The sequence below is a fragment of the Lagopus leucura genome, unplaced genomic scaffold (genome assembly GCF_019238085.1).
Source record: "Lagopus leucura isolate 7727_CA_CO unplaced genomic scaffold, USGS_WTPT01 Super-Scaffold_100157, whole genome shotgun sequence".
NCBI lineage: Eukaryota > Metazoa > Chordata > Aves > Galliformes > Phasianidae > Lagopus > Lagopus leucura.
Genome location: NW_024962334.1, coordinates 45,443,655 through 45,463,894, shown reverse-complemented (window position 1 = coordinate 45,463,894; position 20,240 = coordinate 45,443,655). Strand labels below are relative to the sequence as shown.

The 20,240-nt window shown below is 38.8% G+C and overlaps 1 protein-coding gene across 4 annotated transcripts in view; it reads left to right on the top strand.

Moving 5' to 3' along the window:
• LOC122189528 (sodium channel protein type 5 subunit alpha-like) overlaps positions 1-20,240 on the top strand; it is a 206,878-nt gene that overhangs the window by 45,462 nt on the left and 141,176 nt on the right. For all 4 annotated transcript variants that reach the window (XM_042888790.1, XM_042888786.1, XM_042888788.1 and 1 more), the window contains exons 4-7: positions 1,096-1,185; positions 4,574-4,702; positions 8,049-8,140; positions 16,095-16,325. In XM_042888790.1, coding sequence (XP_042744724.1) covers positions 1,096-1,185; positions 4,574-4,702; positions 8,049-8,140; positions 16,095-16,325 — 542 coding nt within the window. The remainder of the gene's footprint in view (positions 1-1,095; positions 1,186-4,573; positions 4,703-8,048; positions 8,141-16,094; positions 16,326-20,240) is intronic.

Below are 20,240 nucleotides of genomic sequence, written 5' to 3'. Positions count from 1 at the left end.
GGCCCTTTGGAAAACGTTCCACTCTGTACTCAGCAGAGATTTTGGGTCTGTGACAGAACAGTTCTACTATTCTCAGAAAACTACCACCGATGGGATTGGTAAATGGATAAAACAAGGAAACAAGTAAACTTTTCTTTTGAAGAAGTCAAAAGAAGTTTACGTTTGGATATTGCTATCCTCTGAGAAGAGTCCCAGGCTGTTGACTGGACTGTAGGATGTTTAACTTCTGTCCACTTAAACTCATTCCTTAAACTTTCTCTCCAGGAGCGTTGGATGTACTTTTATGTACTTTTATATTTATGCAGGAGAACCCATCATGGTTACAAAGAGTAGCATGTGCTTTTAGCAGAGCAGTTCAGTGAACTATGTTTTGAATTTCAGGAATTTGATTTAAGGTGCTCTTCTTTGTATTTATGGCCTCAACTTAGCCATTAATGTACAGACTATACACAAGGGAGGCTCATTCTAGCCTCCAGATAGGGAAGCTCTTTCCTCAGCTGAAACACTCAGCTTTGCAGATCAAGACTGTGTATTTTCCAATGAGGTTTTCTGACCAAGCCTTGAAATTAGTACTATGAAACTCATATTAGCTTTTAGTGAAATGCATACTGATCATGAGACCTCAGGCATGTTAGATTAGAGAGTTTGGATTTATAGCTTTGCCTGCTGCCTGAGAAAAGTTTCAATATGCAAAGTAAGATCAGAATTTGCAGACACAGGATTTTCTGTATATACTTACATGAGTCTAATCCTGCTTTTCATGCAAAGTTGTGCACCTATGCATTTTGTCATCTGACCAGCTGTAAATTTAAGGTATCATGTTTTCAGAACACTGCTGAGACGATGTGTTTGTTTACTCTGTAAAGCATGCTTAAAAGATGAATGCAATGAAAAAAAAGCAGACAAGAGTCACTCAGTTTTTCTGTGTTTCTGTAATTACTTTTTTTCCTTATGCAATAGGAAACAAATGTCTACAGTGATTTTTTTTAAATGCTGGAAATTGTGAGTGAGTTTTTGAGTCTTATATGAAATGATAAAAATGTATGAAGTCTCTTAACAAATGCATTTTTTTTTTTCCTTAATTCACCTATTTACATTGTTCAGTATGTTTATTATGTGCACTATTTTAACTAATTGTGTGTTCATGGCACAGTCAGAGACTCCATCATGGAATAAATATGTTGAGTAAGTATTCTGGGTGGCTTACAGCCGTCCCATCCTTATCTTGTGTCCTTCCTCTTCTGTTTGTTACGTTCTTTTCCTCTTGTTTGCTGTTGTCTCATTTCTTTCCAGTATCACTGACCATAGTATCTGTCCTGACAAAATGTTTTGCCAGGTGTTTCTTGCCTGTGAAAACTCCCTTAGTAAGTAAACTAACAATTTTCAGTCTTCCAAGCTCATACTTATTGCTAAATGTACCTGCTATGCTACATCAGAATGAAATCACTATGATGAGAACTCCATTTGAAACTGGCCAGCATTCCATGGTTCCTATGCAAGAGATTCAACATTGGGCACATTAAAATAGGCAGATGGACTTTAATTATTTCAGAAAATACTTCCAGGACATAGTTCTGTCCTTCAACTCACACTGGAAACAAAAGTTTCTTCTGGACTGAGCACATCATGAATAGCGTTCCCCTGTAATCATTGGTAGGTGTACATTATGAGGTAACGCTTTTGTGAGTGTTCCTCTCTTTTTAGCTTGTGAAATCATCAGAAAATAAAACAGCAAAGATGTCACTCAACGTTCTTTTTACTTCTCTTCTAAAGTGAATTTTAAAAGGGTTTAGCAGGCTTCAGAAAGCCCATTTCATTTCCTTAAGTTGCTTTAAAATGCTCCTTTCAGAAAGAGATACCAGATGCACAAGCTAATCAACCTACAGTGCATTAAACAATTATTTTGGCTCATTGAACCAATCAGAACACACTTTTTATTTTTGACTGACATATGATAAACATGACCATCTGCTGTTAGATAGCCTTGTGGTTGGTCTGTGCAGGGCTGTGAGGAGAGGCAGCACATGCCCTTATTTCAGGTTTCACAGAATCGTGCAGGGGACATCTTCTAGGCCATAAATTACTAATTATAGGCAGCTCTGAACCAAATATTTCATCTGATCACACTAACATCCTAGTCCCAGGATGTTTCATATATTTCTGTACAGTGTTCCTGTACCCTCAAGTATGTCTGTGACTTTCCTTTTCCCCTGATGTTGTCCTTATTGAAAAAAAAATGTCACACCATACCACGTTAACGGTGTATGTAGATGAAACACAAACGTCTCATCCATGTATGTTGAAATTTGGTCAGTGGGTCTACAGCCAAGGACTTTGAAGTTTTGAAAGAAAATATCAGAGTTGTTGGTGTGTCTTCCTTAGATAGGAAAATATGAATGACGTTATCAGTGCGTTGAGCAGGGCATGCAAGAGGCATAGAGCTGAAAAGCAAATGGAGTCATGCAGCATGGAGTGAATCCTTTTTCTTCCATATTTCCCCTTTTACTATGTCCCCTCATACCTCTCAGCTTTTCCTCCTCAAATTAAGAGAGCAAAATAAAAAACGACTCCTTTTGAGGACTGTTCCAGAGGCTCCCCTCCAGGGGATGCAGGAGTAACACTGTGCAAATATTTGTCCTAGATCTGCCTTGAAAACAGAATAAATATTTTACATTTTTGAAAGAAAGAAAGAAAGAAAGAAAAAGAAAGAAAGGAAGAATTCCACTTACCCCCACTAAGAACTTTAAACAAACCCTGACTTGTATTGTTGAAGAGGCTGCTCAGTTGCTGGAGGACTTTGCCCGATCCGTTTAGAATTAGATGATGATTATACAATCAATTAAACCATCTGACATGCTGAAAAAATACAAGTGCTTTATCATTTTAATGAGCTTATGTACCGTTAAGTATATATATATTTTTTTGCATGCGTTTTCTGCATGTATTACTGAATACACATGCTTAAAGAGACTCACAGGAGTGACCTATATTTGTAAGGCGAGAATAAAACTAAGAGCAATGAAGAGCTGGGTACAAGATACTGTGTAGGTGTGTGGTCATAAAGGAGGCGTGAGGAAGGTTTTACATGCACTGCTGCATGTAAAAGCAGTCCTGCTTATCTCCTTTTTAAGATGAAGCACACTGAGGTTTTACAGGATGTGTAACTAAGCTGTGCTGTGTGACAGGAGGGCAGGAGGCCATCAGATTTGCCACTACTTGTACTTTTGCCCAGTTGCAAATCAAAGGAGTATACAACTAAGAGGAAACATTTCCTGCTTTTGAATAATGCATTTCTTTTGTTATTACCACCTTTAATTGCTTACACTTTTTTTTTTCCCCACCAGCTGTTCCAGGTCTTGTTTGTTTCTCTGTTTTTGTTTATGTGATGATACCATTGTAGCTACTGATGTTTAGGAACTAAACAGACAACTAAACAGAAAGCTCATGCTAGTGTTTCCAGTGGAAGTATTAAGGCTTATGAAGTTTGTGTTCTGTGGGATTTAAAAAAAAAAAATAAGTGTATATGGAGTTAGGATTAGGTATATAGCAGCCTCAAAAGAACTCTGCTTTGGTATCGTCTACATCTTCATCTGGGGAAAAGGGGATTATCAGTGGTGGATGCTAAACATTTATTATTTGTATTGAAATAGGTCCTAGAATACCAAGTCCCTTTGGGCTGGATATCTCAGATAGAAACATATTATTAAAAGAGCTGATGTGTGCCCTGAAGTATGTCTCTGTTGGCAGTTAGAGCCCTGAGTGGATACCGATCTGAGTGTTGTAAGTCAGATGCGTTACTTTCCCCCTCAGAGAATTTGCTAAATATTATTACAAGTAGAATCTTTATTGTGAAAGGTAAAATGTGTGCGCTCTACCTAATATCAATGTGAAGAGGCTGTCAGTAATAAACAACTTGTATTCAGGGGACCCTTGTATCTCTTTTATTGTCAAGCAGGTCAAAATTAGAACCTGCAATGTTGGGACAGGGGTTGGTTTCCTCATTTCCAGTGATGACATACTGCTGTTTAATTCTGAGAGCTGATGTGATTTAAACAGATTGTGGAATTTTACAGGAAGGACACCACTTTTAGCTAAGAAAATGAAGGAGGCAACATTTTTTAAGTGCTGTCCTTCAAAACAGCCTGGGCGGGAAGAGATGAGAGGTATGAATGGAACAACCATTGTCCATCAAATATGAGAAACAGCAAGGAATGCTGCATAATCCTTTCCCCTTTCGCTGGCGACTGCAGGCAGAGCTTTGGAAGTCCCATAGCGCAGCTTATCAGCATAGTATTCATGCCTTAATGAGTTAGAGTTCATCAAGGTACACCCTCTGGTGAAACTTATCTTCATCCTGTGGCTGTCATGAGTGCTTTCCCATTTCTTACATGTTCCTTGGTCCACACATGCTTGCAGGCAGCCCCAGTGCTGCAGCCATGACCTACATGAGCAAACCCAACAAGGTGGGCAGGAGTGTCTCCTGTGACAAGGGCTGGGCTGCGCGTGCCTCCACCATCTCTTCTCTCAACTGCTTGTTAATGCTGTTGCTTATCTCGGACACTTTATTCCCCAGGTACACTTTCACTGGCATTTACACTTTTGAGTCATTGATAAAAATACTGGCGAGAGGATTTTGCATGACAGAATTCACCTTCCTTCGAGATCCATGGAACTGGCTGGATTTCAGTGTTATTGTTATGGCGTAAGTAGCCCTTCTTTTTGTTTTTTGAGACAGTGATGAGCAGTAGATATATATTTTTAAGTTGTGTAGCTGTGACTTTTTGTTTATTTTTGTTTTCACTGAAGTTGTATTGAAAATGAGAAAATGCTGAAGTATTTTAAGATAGTATTTGTTTTCCTGAGTGGTTTCAGAGCAAGATTTCTCAGTTCCATTCTGTCAGTAAACCAGACTACTTTGGGGAAACTGATTACATTTGAGTTGAATGCCTGGGCCCATGATATTTGACTAGAACCAAAATTGGAAAAAAAGGTTCAACCCAAACTTAGTTCAAACAGCAGAAAGGATCAGTGAAGTCAGTGGTGGTATGCCAGGATCAGGGCTAATATTCTTGGTAATGTTCAGCACAAGGAAAACATGAAGACATATAAAATCTATATAGCCTTCATTGGGAAGATTCCCAGTTATTTCAGTAGGTCAGCCCAAGGCCACATCTTTGTATCTGTTACTGTATTACTATGGATTTGGCCAAACTGACATATGGCCATTGTGATAAGTGTTTCAAAATATGCAAGGCAGATGGGGAGGAGCTTTGGGATGCCAGCACACACTAGATATTTTTCTCAGCTAAACCTTTCCTCAAGCCATGTAATTCTGCAGTGTTTAGAGGCAGGACAGAACAATCCAAAATGTCACTTCTCCTCTGTCTTATCCATCAGTATGTGAAGCAGGGAATTCCTATGCAGGGCTCTGAGTTTGTCATTACCTTTAGTGCATTGGTTTCCTATATTCTAGAGGAAGAAGGCTTTTGACATTAAGGTAGAAATGAGCAGAGAGAAAAAGGGCAAGATGAGCAATAACTTGCAGCCTTGACAGTGTATCTGCTGTACCTCATCTCAGTTTGGGAGCAAGTTGGGTTATCATCCCAACCAGCTCTGCCAAAATCCGCTGGGAGCATCTTGTTTTCTAAATTGAAATTTGTGTCTGAGCAGTCAGCACAGACAAGATCTGGATATTTCTTTCAAGCTTATAGAACTGGAAAGAAACAATTTTAGATTAGAAAAGAAGGAATGGGAGTTTGGGTACAGAAAAGAAAGAATTTGTACTCACTATTTGCAACTGCTTCCTCGAGCCTAAAGGCAGCAGTGAAAGAGCTAATGGTGACTGCAGTATGATCTTCATATGTACAATGAAACCTCCTTCCCAAGTATGCTGCAGATAGTACAAAGCATTGGATACTGTTCTCTGTTCCGATAAGATTTACCCTTCATGTAAACCATGATTTGCAAGTGATTTAAAGTATGATTGAATTTAAAGTAAGGTTGTTATCTTTGCTTGTAGCTAGTGGTATTTCTGTATCTGGAAACAAAACCAGTATGGGGTGGAGAGCCTGATAAAAGGGCATGAAATTTAGAGGGACAAAAGGCTTTTGATCTAACAGGAAATATTATTTCATTGATGGGTGTTACAGTGGAATGACTATCAGGTCCTGTAGAGTTACTGCAGAATAAGTTCCTACCTCCTTATTTTTGGGGCAGAAATAGCACAGTTAGGGTCGTGGAGAGTAGCTTTTACCAGCTCATTAGAGGTCAGTGCGCCAGAGGTTTTCACAGCTTTTCTCCCACCCTGTGCTAGCAGGCACAGCCATGCCTTCTGCGGCCATGGATGGATTCAGGAAAATTTAGGAGACTGCCCCTGATTAGATAACTGTTTATCAGACAAGTGAGACTTTCTAGAACAGGAAGGGCATAGGTTGCTGTAGCTCTGAGTTGGAAAGTGCCCTGCCACATTCTTAAAGACTCTAAACAATTCCCTTGCTAACTGGAAAACTTGGAATGGGAATTCCAGCTGCTTCTTGCTCCCCATGGTAGAGACACTGAGCTGCTGCAATTTCATCCAAGAAACTGATAAAATCTCTATTAGTTGAGTGTTGTGAACATGCAGCAGAAGTGTTTGTCTAATATGCTTATTAATGTGTTTGTACAAATCTCTGATCTGCAAAACCATACTCCCATGCCTTTGCTTCTCCCCTAATTTTACACCCTTGCACGTTGCAGAAGAGTCTGGGAAAGAAGTGCTGGGTACACCTGGGGAGGAATGACCAGATAGGTAAATGCCAGACTCCCCTGTAAAACTATAAAGAGGAGAAACAGTACTGCTCTTCCAGAACATAATGTAGGTTAGCAGCTATGGAAAGGGTGCTTTGTCCTCCTGCAGAGTCCTTTGCACAGAACTCACTTAAGCAGTCTTTGTCAGATAGCCAAGTGAGTTTTATCCTTGGCACATGAAAACAAATGCCTCAAAGAAGTAGAGTAGGTAAATGTAAATAGCCACATAATAGGGTCCAGAAGATACAGTGATGACTACGGTTTTACTGCATACTGTTTTGGTGGAAATAATTTTGGAAACAGTGATAAAGCCAACTCATTCTGTAGCTGACCCTCCTGGGAGCATTTTACTCTGCTGTTGTATGGGTCTCCCTGATGTCCAGAATAGACACAACAGTGAATAGCTGGGATTGCTGTTTTAATCATAAATAGGCTTAGTAGGTTTTCAGTTATATTTATCCAAAAGTCTTCTTCCAGCAGCCATAGGGCATGGATTTGATGTACAAAATAAAAAAAAGTTTTAAGGTTCTCTTGAAACCAGCATCTGCTTTACCACACAGTAGAGCACTGTACAATAAATAACCCAGTAGAAATATTTGCACTGATATTTCCCCATGTTGTTCTATACATATTTCGTGGAAGTCATTACTAAAATTACTTAAGTACTCAAAGCTTTTATTTTGTATTTTTTAAGAGCAGCAAAGCAATTCTTAATGTTTCCTATAATGCAAAAAATTTTGGTTAAACTATGCGATAATAAAATCTTCACAGTATTTGTTGCTGAACAGTCTGATAACAAATTTCAACCACAGTTTTAATGAATTGATGCCTGTTAGATTAGTTTAATAGTTCAAGAAACATTTGCAATAATGTGTGCTATGAAAAACCTGGGACAAACTGCATCAAAGAGCAGCCAGAAAAGTGGAGTCACTTCTCATTCAGATGCGTTCACTCCTGCTATATGTGAATGCATTCTTCATTCAGACAAGTCTCGTACTCTATTGTATAATTCCAAATAACTGTGACTTAATTCTACAGGTATGTAGGAGAATTTGTGAATGTAGGCAGTGTTTCACCTCTTCGGACTTTCAGGGTATTGAGAGCTTTAAAAACTATTTCAGTAATCCCAGGTAAGAAGCCTCGATCCTTCTGTTTTGGCTCTCAGCTACAAGTGATTCTTTCTCTGTCTCTCTTTGTCCCCTTGACTGTTGTTTTTTGCTGGTGTTTTGTCATTGTCTGTGTGTGACTTTCCCTTGTTACAGATACATAACTGAATTTGTGGACCTGGGCAATGTCTCAGCCTTGCGAACGTTCAGAGTACTGCGGGCGCTGAAAACAATCTCAGTCATTTCAGGTGAAAACCAGGTTAAACACTCCGGCTGCCATTAAAGCCTACATGCCATTTCCAGTAGTAATCACAGTCAATACAAGTGACTTAACCATAGATACTGATCAGGAAATGGAGGAATGTAGGGAATGTGACCTGTCAATAGAATAGCTTTCTCAATACGTTTCCCAATACCATTTCTGTGGGCAGAAGGAATTAGAGTACTTCCAAAAGTACAGACCTCACTAAAACGAGTGTTGCTGGAAGACGGGCTGCATGCAGTGGCTCATGAATCGCAAACACAAAGTGCTCATTCATGAACTGTGAGAATGGCAACGAAACTCTTTTAAAGTCTTCAGATATTGATTTAAAAAATGGAAGGTGAATGACCTCAAGGTGTGTATTTGTGTTTAAGAGAACTTCCAAACTGGAATCCAAATCTGTGCTATGAGCTTCAAGACTGCAAGCACAGGTAGCCTGATTTGTCCTAGTGCTTGTCCACCCGCTTCTGATAGAAACAGTGCTTAAATTTCAGACCTTGCATAGATCAGAAAAGTTCTGTCATTAATTTTGGTGGATTCAACATTTCACCAAATCACATTTTCTTACATATTAAAGACCATGATTCCAGCACAACTACCCCTCAACAATATAACAGTTTTCATATAGGTCTGGTGTTGAAAGAAGCTTATTTTCATTGCTTATGACCTATTTTACTTCTGTTTCTGAAAATAGTAGTTAATACTTTTTGTTTAGTAATTTATGCAGTCCAGTAAGGACTAAACATGTTATGATAAATTCTTGCTGAGCATTATCTATGGACAGGTCTCATTCAGCCTCAGTGTTTAACATCTCCAACCTGCATGGCAAGGTAGAGAAGATAGCAAAAACCGTGCATGGTAGATCCTATTGGTGATAATCCTGAACAGATGCTGGCAATCACACATCAAAAATATGCATAGCATTGAGATTGCTCAGATTCTTGTGCACAGCTCTTTAGGATTAGAAAGGTTTGGCCATCTACTGTGTTATGCACACCTGAATTATCATAGAATCATAAAATCAGTAAGGTTGGAAGTGACCTCCAAGATATCTAGTCCAACCATCCAACTACTGTCAGTATTGCCCACTGACCGTGTCTTCAGTGCCACATCTCCATGGTTTTGGAACATTCCAGCGACAGTGACTGCACCACCTCCCTGGGCAGTCTGTGCCAGTGCAGCACCACTCCTTCTGAGAAGAAATATTTCCCAGTATCCAACCTGAACCTCCCCGGCACAACTTGAGGCCATCCCCCAACCTGAACCCCCCTGGCACAACTTGAGGCCAACCCCTCTCTTCCTATCAAAATGTCACTCATGTATAATAAAACAAATGTATACAAAAGCCATGGCAGAAACATCCAGGGACTAATCACCAACACTCACAAGTATAAAGTGGAAATGGGAATTCTGGAATTGAGAGATTAAAGAAATGTACGCATGTGTCCAAAATTTTACTACTTTTTAGTGAAAGTATAGGTCAAAATTTAGCTTTTAAAGAACAGAGCTGAACAGCAAGTTGAGCAGTTTTGTAGATCATGTGGGATGGTAATCAGAAATAAAAGCAGTTTCCTAACATCCTTGGCAGGAAGGATTTGAAGGCTAACTTAGAGGGACAGCCTTCTCCAGGGGACACCTTTCACCTTCCATCTTGTCTCAGTCTTGTGCTTCTTCAGAGCAGAGCCTGTCAATTTTGCTGAGTTACATACATAGCGATTTTCTGATGTTCTGCATCTTGCTTTATATAAAGTGATAAACAGTGACTGTTTCTTTGGTTGATGAGGAGAACAGAGATATTCAGAAAAGCTTTATTGTAAAGTTCACTAAAGCCTTTCAACGATAATGAATACAGAGTTTTCCATTTGTAGGTTAATAGAAAAAGAAGAAATATGAATGTTATTTATCAGAACGATACATAGCAACTCACATTTTTTTGTTTTCTTTCTTCCTATGGAATTATTCTTTTGATAACTGCATTTTTAGGTACTTGTAATTGAATTATTTGCTGACATGGCTGCATAATGATATGCAAATAAAATATCTGGCCCTAGATTTTATTGTCAAGATTACCTGGGCTGTGAGCATGTTTAAATTATAGATGTTGAGAGCTACAAATTGCTAAGGATCAGTTAGCTGCCTGTAAAACGAGGATATGCTTTTTCTTTTCTTTTTTTTTTGTGATTTTTTTAATAGATAGTTTCAAGGAACCAGTTCAATTTTGTTTTGGTCAGACATGTTAAATATATGTCTACTATATGTCTGTGTCTAAATATATGTCTAACAAAGAAATATCGGGCATGATGCTGTGTTTACTTGGATTTCAGTCTGATTTTTTGACAATGACACAGGCTTGTGCTAGAATGAGATATCATTCCACAGTGGGCTAAAAATGAAGAGGTAATGAATGCTGATATCTTTCGTAAGATTTTTGAGTGCATCTGCTATGGAGAACAGAAAAGGTGGGCTTTTTTTCTTCTTTTATGTCTTCAGAGAGAAGCACTGAAATGTACTCACATTGCAAATATCCGAGCTTTTCCTCAATAAAATTGATCACCCTTCTCTATCAGGTAGTTATGTCTGCACAAACGTACTTGGGCTCAACATGCTCAGTGAAATTGCTTACCAAAAGTAGCCAAGTCCTCCACAGTGTAAGGCTTCTGTCCAGCAAAGCACTTAGAGGCTGGTTTTCAAAGGCATTCTGCTTCACTTGAAATCAATGAGTTTCAGTATTGACTCCAGGGGGAGTCGACAAAGCTAACAATTAGTGCTTTTAAAAATCTCACTTATCTTTAATGCCTTGCTCTAAGTGCGCAAGCAGGCACGGGGAGTTTTAGGAGATGTGCACTCATAGGATTTAAAATGATCTCCCAAACTTTGGGTCCACTCCCCACAGGGTTCAAAGGTGAGCTTAGCTCAACTCATTACTTTTACTTTTGCCCTAGGAGGAGGGTTCCAGATTCGGCAACCTAAATGTTAGCATCTAGCATTAAGCTGTGCTTCCTGCTCTCTAGGCATCTGGGGCTGCGTCTGCATGGTGTCATGCTGGCATCTCCTGACCCCCATTCAACCTCACCCTGTCTTGGTGCATTACCAGTGAGAGGTTGGGTCAGTGCCTTACCCTCTTTGGCTGCCTTTAATATAGCTGAGGACCCTCCAGGATCCTCTGAGTTTTCCCTTTTCACACTAAGCACACCCATTCCATTCTGTTTTTCAGTTTCCCATGGTATCAGGGAAGATGAGCTTTGTACAGTAGCTGATAAGCTGTTTATCTAGACTCATTGCATAAAAATGTTTTTAATTTCTTCCTATAGCCCTTATGTTCAGGTTCTTAGAAATAGCAAACATTCTCTGCTTGGGAATGTAAAACCTTTAACTCTCACTGATTTTATTTATTAATTAGCATCTTGTTCATTGCCATGGCAACCAGATTCATTTATTTTCCTTCTAGATAGAAGGATCAGCTGCAGGACAACCCATTGAAGTTTCCCATTTGTCTCCCCCAACCAGCGTATCCAAATCCCAGCGTACTCAACAGGAACATTTCCTGTGATTTGGAGGTCTCCAATTATTGATCTGCATGCAAATCACCAATGTGTTTGTGATAATTAATAACTGAGGTATTTCAAAGACCTCAAGTATATCCTTCAATGGCCCCTCAACAAGAGCCTCAAAATGGAGGTCATTGTGGACATCACTATTTTGTGACGTGCCTGTATCCAGAGAAGCTCTTTTGCTCTTTCTAGAACAGTCGTGTACTTCACAGACATTTCACACAAAATGACAGGATACAGGCGAAAGGTGACCTCACAGAAAATTGGGCCAAGGCACTTCGGGGCCTGATCCAGCTCCCATTTGATTTAGTGTGAGTCTAAAGGCTATAAATAGTGCTGTGAATGTTATCCAGTACTTTACTGTTAGCCAGAACAGAGATTGGAGTGAAAGAATTAAGGCTGCGTGGAGGAGTCTGACCCTTGATCACTGCTTGAATCTCACTGAAGTTCCCCCACAGAAAGACAGATTTCATCCTTACGATGGGCAAATCACATGGCTCAGGGAGAAGCTACTTGAGAAATACATGACATATTTGCATCTTCCTCAGAGACTGGCCTGACAGTCACATTTTCATGCAGAGATGGTCTACAGAAATGCTGACAGCCTTTCAAGTTTGCCAGCATGGTATTAAACTCTCTGCTGCTCCATGTGTCAGTGGCTAATGACAAAATACGTTCATCATGGCTGGTGACAAGGGATGGTAATTGAGAGCAAGCTCTTCTCCCCGTATGCGTACATGACTCATGCAGACATGTACAAGGCACGTGCTCATCTTCAAGAGGAGAAGGCTAGGAGAAGGCAGTCACAGCACAAGGCACACTCTGGTTTTGTTTTTGCTTTTTCTCCCCACTGATTTTCAGACTGTGCATGGAAGTGTCCGATGTTCTGTAGGTGATTGCCAACATCTGGTATGGATGTCATTATGCTAATACTTTCTCACATCTCGAAGGAGGAATGGATGGTGCTGTGAGATCTTGCCATTTCTCATTGTTCGGTGTTGCTTGCGTTTTCTATGGTTTCTGATTTGCATTTGGAAACTGATTATTTGATTAACTTCTGAATGTATTAATTTCTACCAGTATTAACAGGAATGCTTGGGCCAAATCCTTCTTGCTTTCTGTAGGTGTCAGTCTGCCTGTACAGCCCTCATCCCACTGACTTTGGGTGCTTCGATGTTACTCATGTCATGCAAGCAGGATTTGGCCCAGAAGCGTGGGAAGAATTCAGTGATTCAGGAGACCACTGTGCTGATTACTCCAGTAAGAGTAATCCACAGCCCCATAGTCATTAACAGATGTAGACGTTACTCAGCTCTGGATCAGCTCCTCAGTTTTTGCTGCATGCTGCCTGGTTTGGTGTTTGACTTGCAAGAATTAAGTAAATGCCTTTAATGCCCCATAAATAGTATCTTCTATTAAGCTATATTGCAGTGCTCTCATTGGCAATATTTCAAAGGAGGATTATTTATCTAGAAGATTTAACAGCAGTTTAAATTTGAGTATATCTAGCATTGCTTTTACAAAATATGGGGATTGACTCAGAGCAATGTGGAACACCTGCAAGAGGTTCTGGCTGTCCTTATTTACCCTTTGCCCTTCAAAGGGCACAAAGTTGAAATGAATGGTGATTTAAACACTTTTCTTAGCAGTGGATTGTGCCAAGTGACTTGATGGATGCTATTTAACTTTATGGGCAAATTTTCTTTTTAAAGAATGAGAAAATAACACAATTAGACTGTAAGTATACAACTCCTGAAGTTTTTTTCTTGGAAAGGTGCAACGAAGTTTCAGAAGGCAGAGTACAAGTTATTTTTAAGTGGTCTTTAATTACAGCAATTGAATTACTAAAGCATTCCCGAGCTGCTCAGAAGTCTATGTGCTGTTTAAAAAAATGAAATTATAAAATAAAATAAAGCAGAAAGCCCTCTTGTAAAGAAATTGTTGGATATCTGCAAGGAATGAGCTTATAAAGCAAACAGCATAGGAATATTCTTCTATTTGAAAAACCTGTAAGTAAACTGAGAAAAGCATGTTACATGAAATGACCTTGAAATTAACAATAACTGGGTCTGCATTTGAAAACAGTCTGTCTTTACTGGTGACTAGTGTTTTGTACATTATTGTTTCCCAATATTATCCCTATTTACATTAGTTCTCCCATTGTCTTTGCTAATGTGAATAAGATTAATTAGTGTACTTGAGGGATACAAATGCAGGCCCCAAGCTGGTATTTGTATTACAAACAAATGAATGTACTGCAGGGATTTCACAGAGGGCACTGAAGTGAAAGAATTTGTGGCTTGGCCATTTTCCCTTTTTTAAAGCTCAGTTTGCGTTCAGATTTCCTGTTTCATCAGCTTCAGGGAAGAAGCATCTGTGTGTTTAAAGGACAGCTAACACTGAAAGTTACAGAGAAAATGTCATAATATTGGAGTATGAAAAAAAAAAATTGTATCTATAAATTGTATTTCTTTTTCCTCACCCCATTGTTTGTTTCATAGCAATCTGGGTAAGTGTGAGACACAGGGAAGCCCTTTAGAATTGCACTACAACTAAAACATAAAGTTTACTCGAGACTAGATTAATGTAAAAGCTATGCTTTTCATTTACAAATCAAAATTGGTCATCAAACCTAGAAATGAACTCAAAAAGTTCAGAGCTAACCTTTATCTAAATACCCATCTAGATACTTAATCAAGATACAGAACTGACTTCATCTTCAAAATCTGTTTCTGACAAGGAGTGCAGATCCCACGAATATCCAGCTTTTGCCTGATATTTGTACTACAATATGTTTTGCCTTATTTTTATACAGAGGAACTTTTGAGCCTTTTCCTTTTGTTCTTATGCCGCAAACTATTCTTCAAGAAGTAAACAGAGAATTTAGTGATGATATCCAGCCCCACATCAGATTCAGTCCCATTTGGCTGGAAGACTTTTATAGTCATTAATATCATTCATGGGTTAACCTAGTGGCAATGCTTTATGCAGGACTTGCAGTATTTTAGGCTGCTGAATTCAAGGATATCCAGACCTGGGTTCCATTCTAGCAGCTTATCCTCCTTTAGGAATCTATGATTTCCCATTTACTTTATCTACAGAATTTTAAGCAAGACCAAAAGTGCACTTTGCCTTCCTACATACCCTCAAGTACGTTTTTTACATTATTTTAAATTATAAAGCCCTAACTCAGCCTTCATTACTGCCGAACTCTTGGGGTGGAATTCCAGGGAACTGAGATTTATTGCGTATGTTCATATTCAGTGAGCAATTCTACATGTTTCTGAGTATTGCCTAGGAGAATTCCTCATGTTTCCTCTTCGCATATTCTATTTTTCCATTTCACTCAATTCTTTTACTGCTGCCAAACTAGTAACGCTGATTATCAGAAGCACTGATTACTACTTATTGAGTATTGATTAATTACAAGTAGTAAAAAACAACAAATCTGCTTCCATTGAGCAGTTGGTATTAATCCAACTACAGGAGACACTCTATAGAAGGGTTTATAGAAGGGGTTTTGTTGTATTGATGTCATGTTCAACCAGCTCAGATATTGCTGATCTTCTTAACAAGCAAACAGTAGTCTTTGGGAAAACAGTATAATTACTTATGTCTATATACTTACAGGATAATAATATGAATCTAGTGTTATAGGATGAAATAACACTGAAACAGAAGACAGTTTGTGTTACTAAAACCTTTGGTGATTATAAGAAGATGATTTATCTCCATTAGTGTATTATAAAATGATTAACTTTGCCCAGGTATTACTGGAATCTCAGGTTATTCCACACATTTTCCATTGGATTTACTTGGTTGTCCATATTATTTGGTTTTCTTCTAATCCCAAATTTTTGTTGTCTTAAACAAATGAATTGAAGGGAGAGGAATTACTCATGTGAGAAAAGTGAACAAGATTTGGCACTAAAAAATGTTAAATAATAAGGCAACATTTCCATACCTCTTTATCTGTTGAAGTGAGAGATAAAGTTATCAGTCACCTCAGTGGTTAAAAGTAATTAATATTCTCAAAAGTCAGTGGGATTTAGGCTTTACAGTCTTTACTGCAGCTCCATGAATATATAAATGACTTTCTATATTTTCTTTAACCACGGTTATTTTTGTTTCTCATTGTTCCTCCATCCAGTTCTTTCCATTCATTTTTTAGTAAGTGTGTAAGAGCAACACCAAGACTTTTGTCCAGATGATAGTAGGGCAAACTGAATGTTCATGGTGATCACTTGTCTCCTGTTTCCATTGTCAAATTACAAACACGTAATAGGAACCCTTCCAATTTTCCCTTCTATCCAGATTTTCATCAGAACAAGTATCTGCACTTATCTTTCAGCGTCTCAATCCATAAACTCTTGGCTTTTATCTCCCTAGGACTGAAGACCATTGTAGGTGCACTAATCCAGTCTGTTAAGAAACTTGCTGATGTGATGATCCTGACCGTTTTCTGCTTGAGTGTCTTTGCCCTCATAGGCCTCCAGCTCTTTATGGGCAACTTGCGACACAAGTGTGTGAGAGACTACACCCAGTTTAACTTCACCAATGGCACGTTGTACTTGGATGGCAGGACATGGAACAGCTCAGAGGAGTTTCTTAATGATCCAGGTAAATTCTTTTCTTTACCTTGTTTATTTGTTTATCTATTATCACACTGGTCAATATTGATTGGTACAACAGATGTGACTACTCCATCTTCACTACGCTGATGTGGTTTGGAAAGATTGGTTAGTGTTTTCTGTTGTGTCTTCACAGTTCATGCTGAAACTTTTCCTAGTGCTTTCCTAATGCAGACCGAGCACCTTGTCACCTCACCAATGGTTTTCACAGCTTTAGGGTATCTCCAAAATTTCAGCTCTGTAGGTCTCTTCTGCATGCTGTTCCTCTAAGGTCATTTACAGCTGAAGCATCTTATGGCAAAACTTGAAACTTTGAATTAAAAATCTTAAAAATCTAACAGCAAAGCTGAGCATTTATTACACTGAAAAATCCCAGGAGCATTTTTTTAAGGAATTCTCCTGTATTAGGGTCTTAACTCATTATCTGGGTTGGACCATCCTACAGTATCTGGTGCTCTGATGTTTATTATCAAAAGACTTGTTTTCTAGGCCAAAGCAATTTTTAATACTATACAGTCTACTAGACTTTGAGTTACAATGAAATAGGTCCACTGAACTCATTTATTAACATTAAAAAAAAAAAAAAAAAAGAACAACAAAAAAAAAAACAGAAACACATTTCATGTAAATAAACTTCAGAGTGTAAACGGGGAACCCAGCAATTAGCTGGGCTTGCTGTAAAACCCTCATAAACACAAGACTATTCCCAGTGACTGCAGTGGACATTTGCTCACATCTGATAACATTAAATGATACTCTCAAGAGAAGGAAGCAACCAGACCAGTGTGCCTTGCTGGGAGCTGGTGATTGGTGACTTTTGGTATTTTATTTATTTTGGGAAGAATCAACCACATAGTATGCTCATTAACTGAAAATTTGATTGGTGGGAAGTAACATAGAGTCATAGGGTACCTCTGCTCTGAATGTAGGGACCCAACGGTCCTCATCTCTCTACCCCAGCTGCTGGCACTTTATACTCCTGAGTCAGGCTTAGGGCAGTTGTTTGGGGTGATCCAGAGCTCTCTTGGACTAGAACAAGGTTGCCACCAACCCAGACTTGCTTCTCAGCATTGTATGCCTCTTCACCCAGGTTATGTTTCTTCACCCAGGTCCAGGAACTGAGCCAGTGGCAGTCCCATCACTCCATGCTAGGGATTTCTGAGCTTTTTGCTCTGTTCCTTTCTCTGGAGTCTGAGCAGCCTTGGGAGAAGTGGTGTTTAAAAGCTTTAATTCAAAGATAAAAAGCTTTGTATTTGTATTGTTAATGCATAATGTGGTTGACTGAGCATTAAGGAAGGGCATTCACAAAACTCTGGCTGAATGAGGGCCGTCTTCAGAACTAACCTTGACTGTAAGGTTGTGTGTTGCCTCAGTGTCTCAAAACCAGAACCTCTTGCCAGCTCAAAGGGGAAAATACTAAATCACTATTAAAAGAGTACTAAACCACTGTAGAGCTGTGCTGGCTGATAATGAAGTTGCTGGCATCTCTTCCCAGCGATGCTCTCCATCTTCCAGCTCTGGTGTATTAAGGTACTTCCCAGCTCCTACACTCAGATATTTGGTCTGATTTTTGAGTGGTCCTGCATAGAGCCAGGAGTTCGACTTGATGATCCTTATGGGTCCCTTCCAACTTGGGATATTCTGTGATGATTCTGTGTAATGGAGCTCTGAAGATAATCCGGTTCTCTGAGAGTGGAAGAAGGGTGTATGCAACACTGGTTGTCTCTAAAAAAAAATACATTACTCTCAAGGCCTGCTGCAGCACAGCTTTAAATGGGAGGGATTCTACAGCTGCTCCAGCGTGCCTTAGACAAGTTTATTTGTGTGGTGCTGGTATGGGGAAGGTGAGGGATGGTCATTTAGTAAATCCAGCTATGGTCATGAAGCTATGAGTGTTCGAAAGTGGATTTACCTATTTCAAGGATTATCAACTTGGTGAGATGGTAAATGTACTGACCTCAAAATAAGAATAATGAAGTATTTTTTGAAAAGCTGAAGAAAGTGGCTCAGCAATTAGCCTAGGAAGAACAATATTAAGTAGGATTTTCATTAAATGTTGACTATTATGCTGAAGCAATTCAGAAATGGAAGGACTGGCTCATTTTGTAACTAGATGGAATAGTGCTTTATATTCCATTTTGCATAAGCATTATGGTGAAATGAAGTGACTGTTTAACAGAGTAGTACTGACCACAATTTAATAACAGTCCAAATTTCAAGCACTTCAGGGAATTAAGCAATATATACAGTTAAATTAAAGTGTAGGCAGACCAAATTAAATAAAAAGCTGAATATATTAAGATACAGAGTAGTGTCACTGTTTATTCTGAGGATGAACTAGAGAAGAAAATTGGTCAAACTGAGATAGCTAAGTTCATTCAAAGAGAACATAGACAATTAGAGAATAAACCATTGGAGAATTGAAACCTAGTGCAGCTGAGTCACTCATTTTGGAGAAGGAATAATAATAATAATAATAACAAAAACAACAAACCACCAGAAAGGAGAAATCTGAGTACTATCAGAGGTTCATAATAACACCTCTGAAATGCCAGATTTCAATAGCTATTGCAAGTGAAGGAAATGCCAGGCACCTTAGAAAAACAAGAGACAGAAGCCTTGTGACTGGGGATTCAATGGGAGAATTCACAGAGATTTATTTCATTCAGGTTTCCCAATTACTAAGTTCTAGAATACAAAAACGACATTGAATATTTTTGTTTCCTCTATCAAGAAGAGGACTTTTTTGATGCTTGCCACTGAAAGCTTAACTCAGTGAGAGAAACTTCACCTGATCATGTGCCAATGATTTCTCAGTTTAGGAACGGCGGTCATGGCAGGGTGAGACAACTGCTTTATCTTCTTACTATCTACTCACAGCGAAGATGCAAGTCAAAAGTTTGCCTTTCAGTGGGCACATTTCATGATGAAGAGGAGGACTTTCCCATTCCTTTTACTAATTAAAGTGACTCTAAGTCTCCAAAATTATGCTTCCACCTCTGAAAAAAGGGCTTCTTTGGACTTTTCTTATTTGACCTTTCTTATTTTGACCTAACTTAAAAGAAGTTATTTGAGTCTAGTTTCGCTTCCAATCAGTGATGGTTCGTTTTGCAGAGTTAGGAGAGGGAAAGAGGAAGATTATGGCAAAAGGAGTTCATCGAATCTCCCAGTTTCGTCCATAGCATTATTCTTTATATGAATGGAGTATGGGATACATGACAGTTGAACACAGATTTAGGCTAAGGATATCTTGATGTCAAATGCCAATGCTACGGTTTGCTCAGAATTAAAATAGAGATATAACTAATTCATCTGGGAAAATACTGGCTACTAGTAAGTAATTTTATTTTTCATATCTGCAGTTCTAGATTTGCTAAAGGACTACAGAGACCCAAAGAGGATTATTTTTAGACATTAATAATAATAAACCTGATAATCTGAAGTTGTAGATGCAGCCTATATAATAAAAAAAAACAAAGGGAAAAAGGTATATAATAGGGTAGTTTACATCCATGGCAATGGGAAAATTATGTGATCAGTATATCGATATCAAAATTATTGAGCTGCCAGTTACCTTTAGGAGGGCTAATGGTTCAGAAATGCCAGGTGACTGCAGAACTACGAGGTTAGTTCCAATGCTTGTAAAGATCTCTAGGAAATTAACTGAAAATAGCATGCTTAAAAGCCTTGGGTTGTGGTGTTAAAATTAAAGGCGTATTTCATGAAGTGAAGCTCTATGAATGCATGAGTCAGAGTGGACTGGAAGGTATATGAAGTCAGACATGTCACTGGTTTAGAGAGAGTAAAAGATGTACCAAAGGGCTGAATGTAGTTGAGTCTCCTGGCTGATGATTATAGAATTTTTAATGTAATTTATGTGCTCCATTACTAAAATGGATTATTG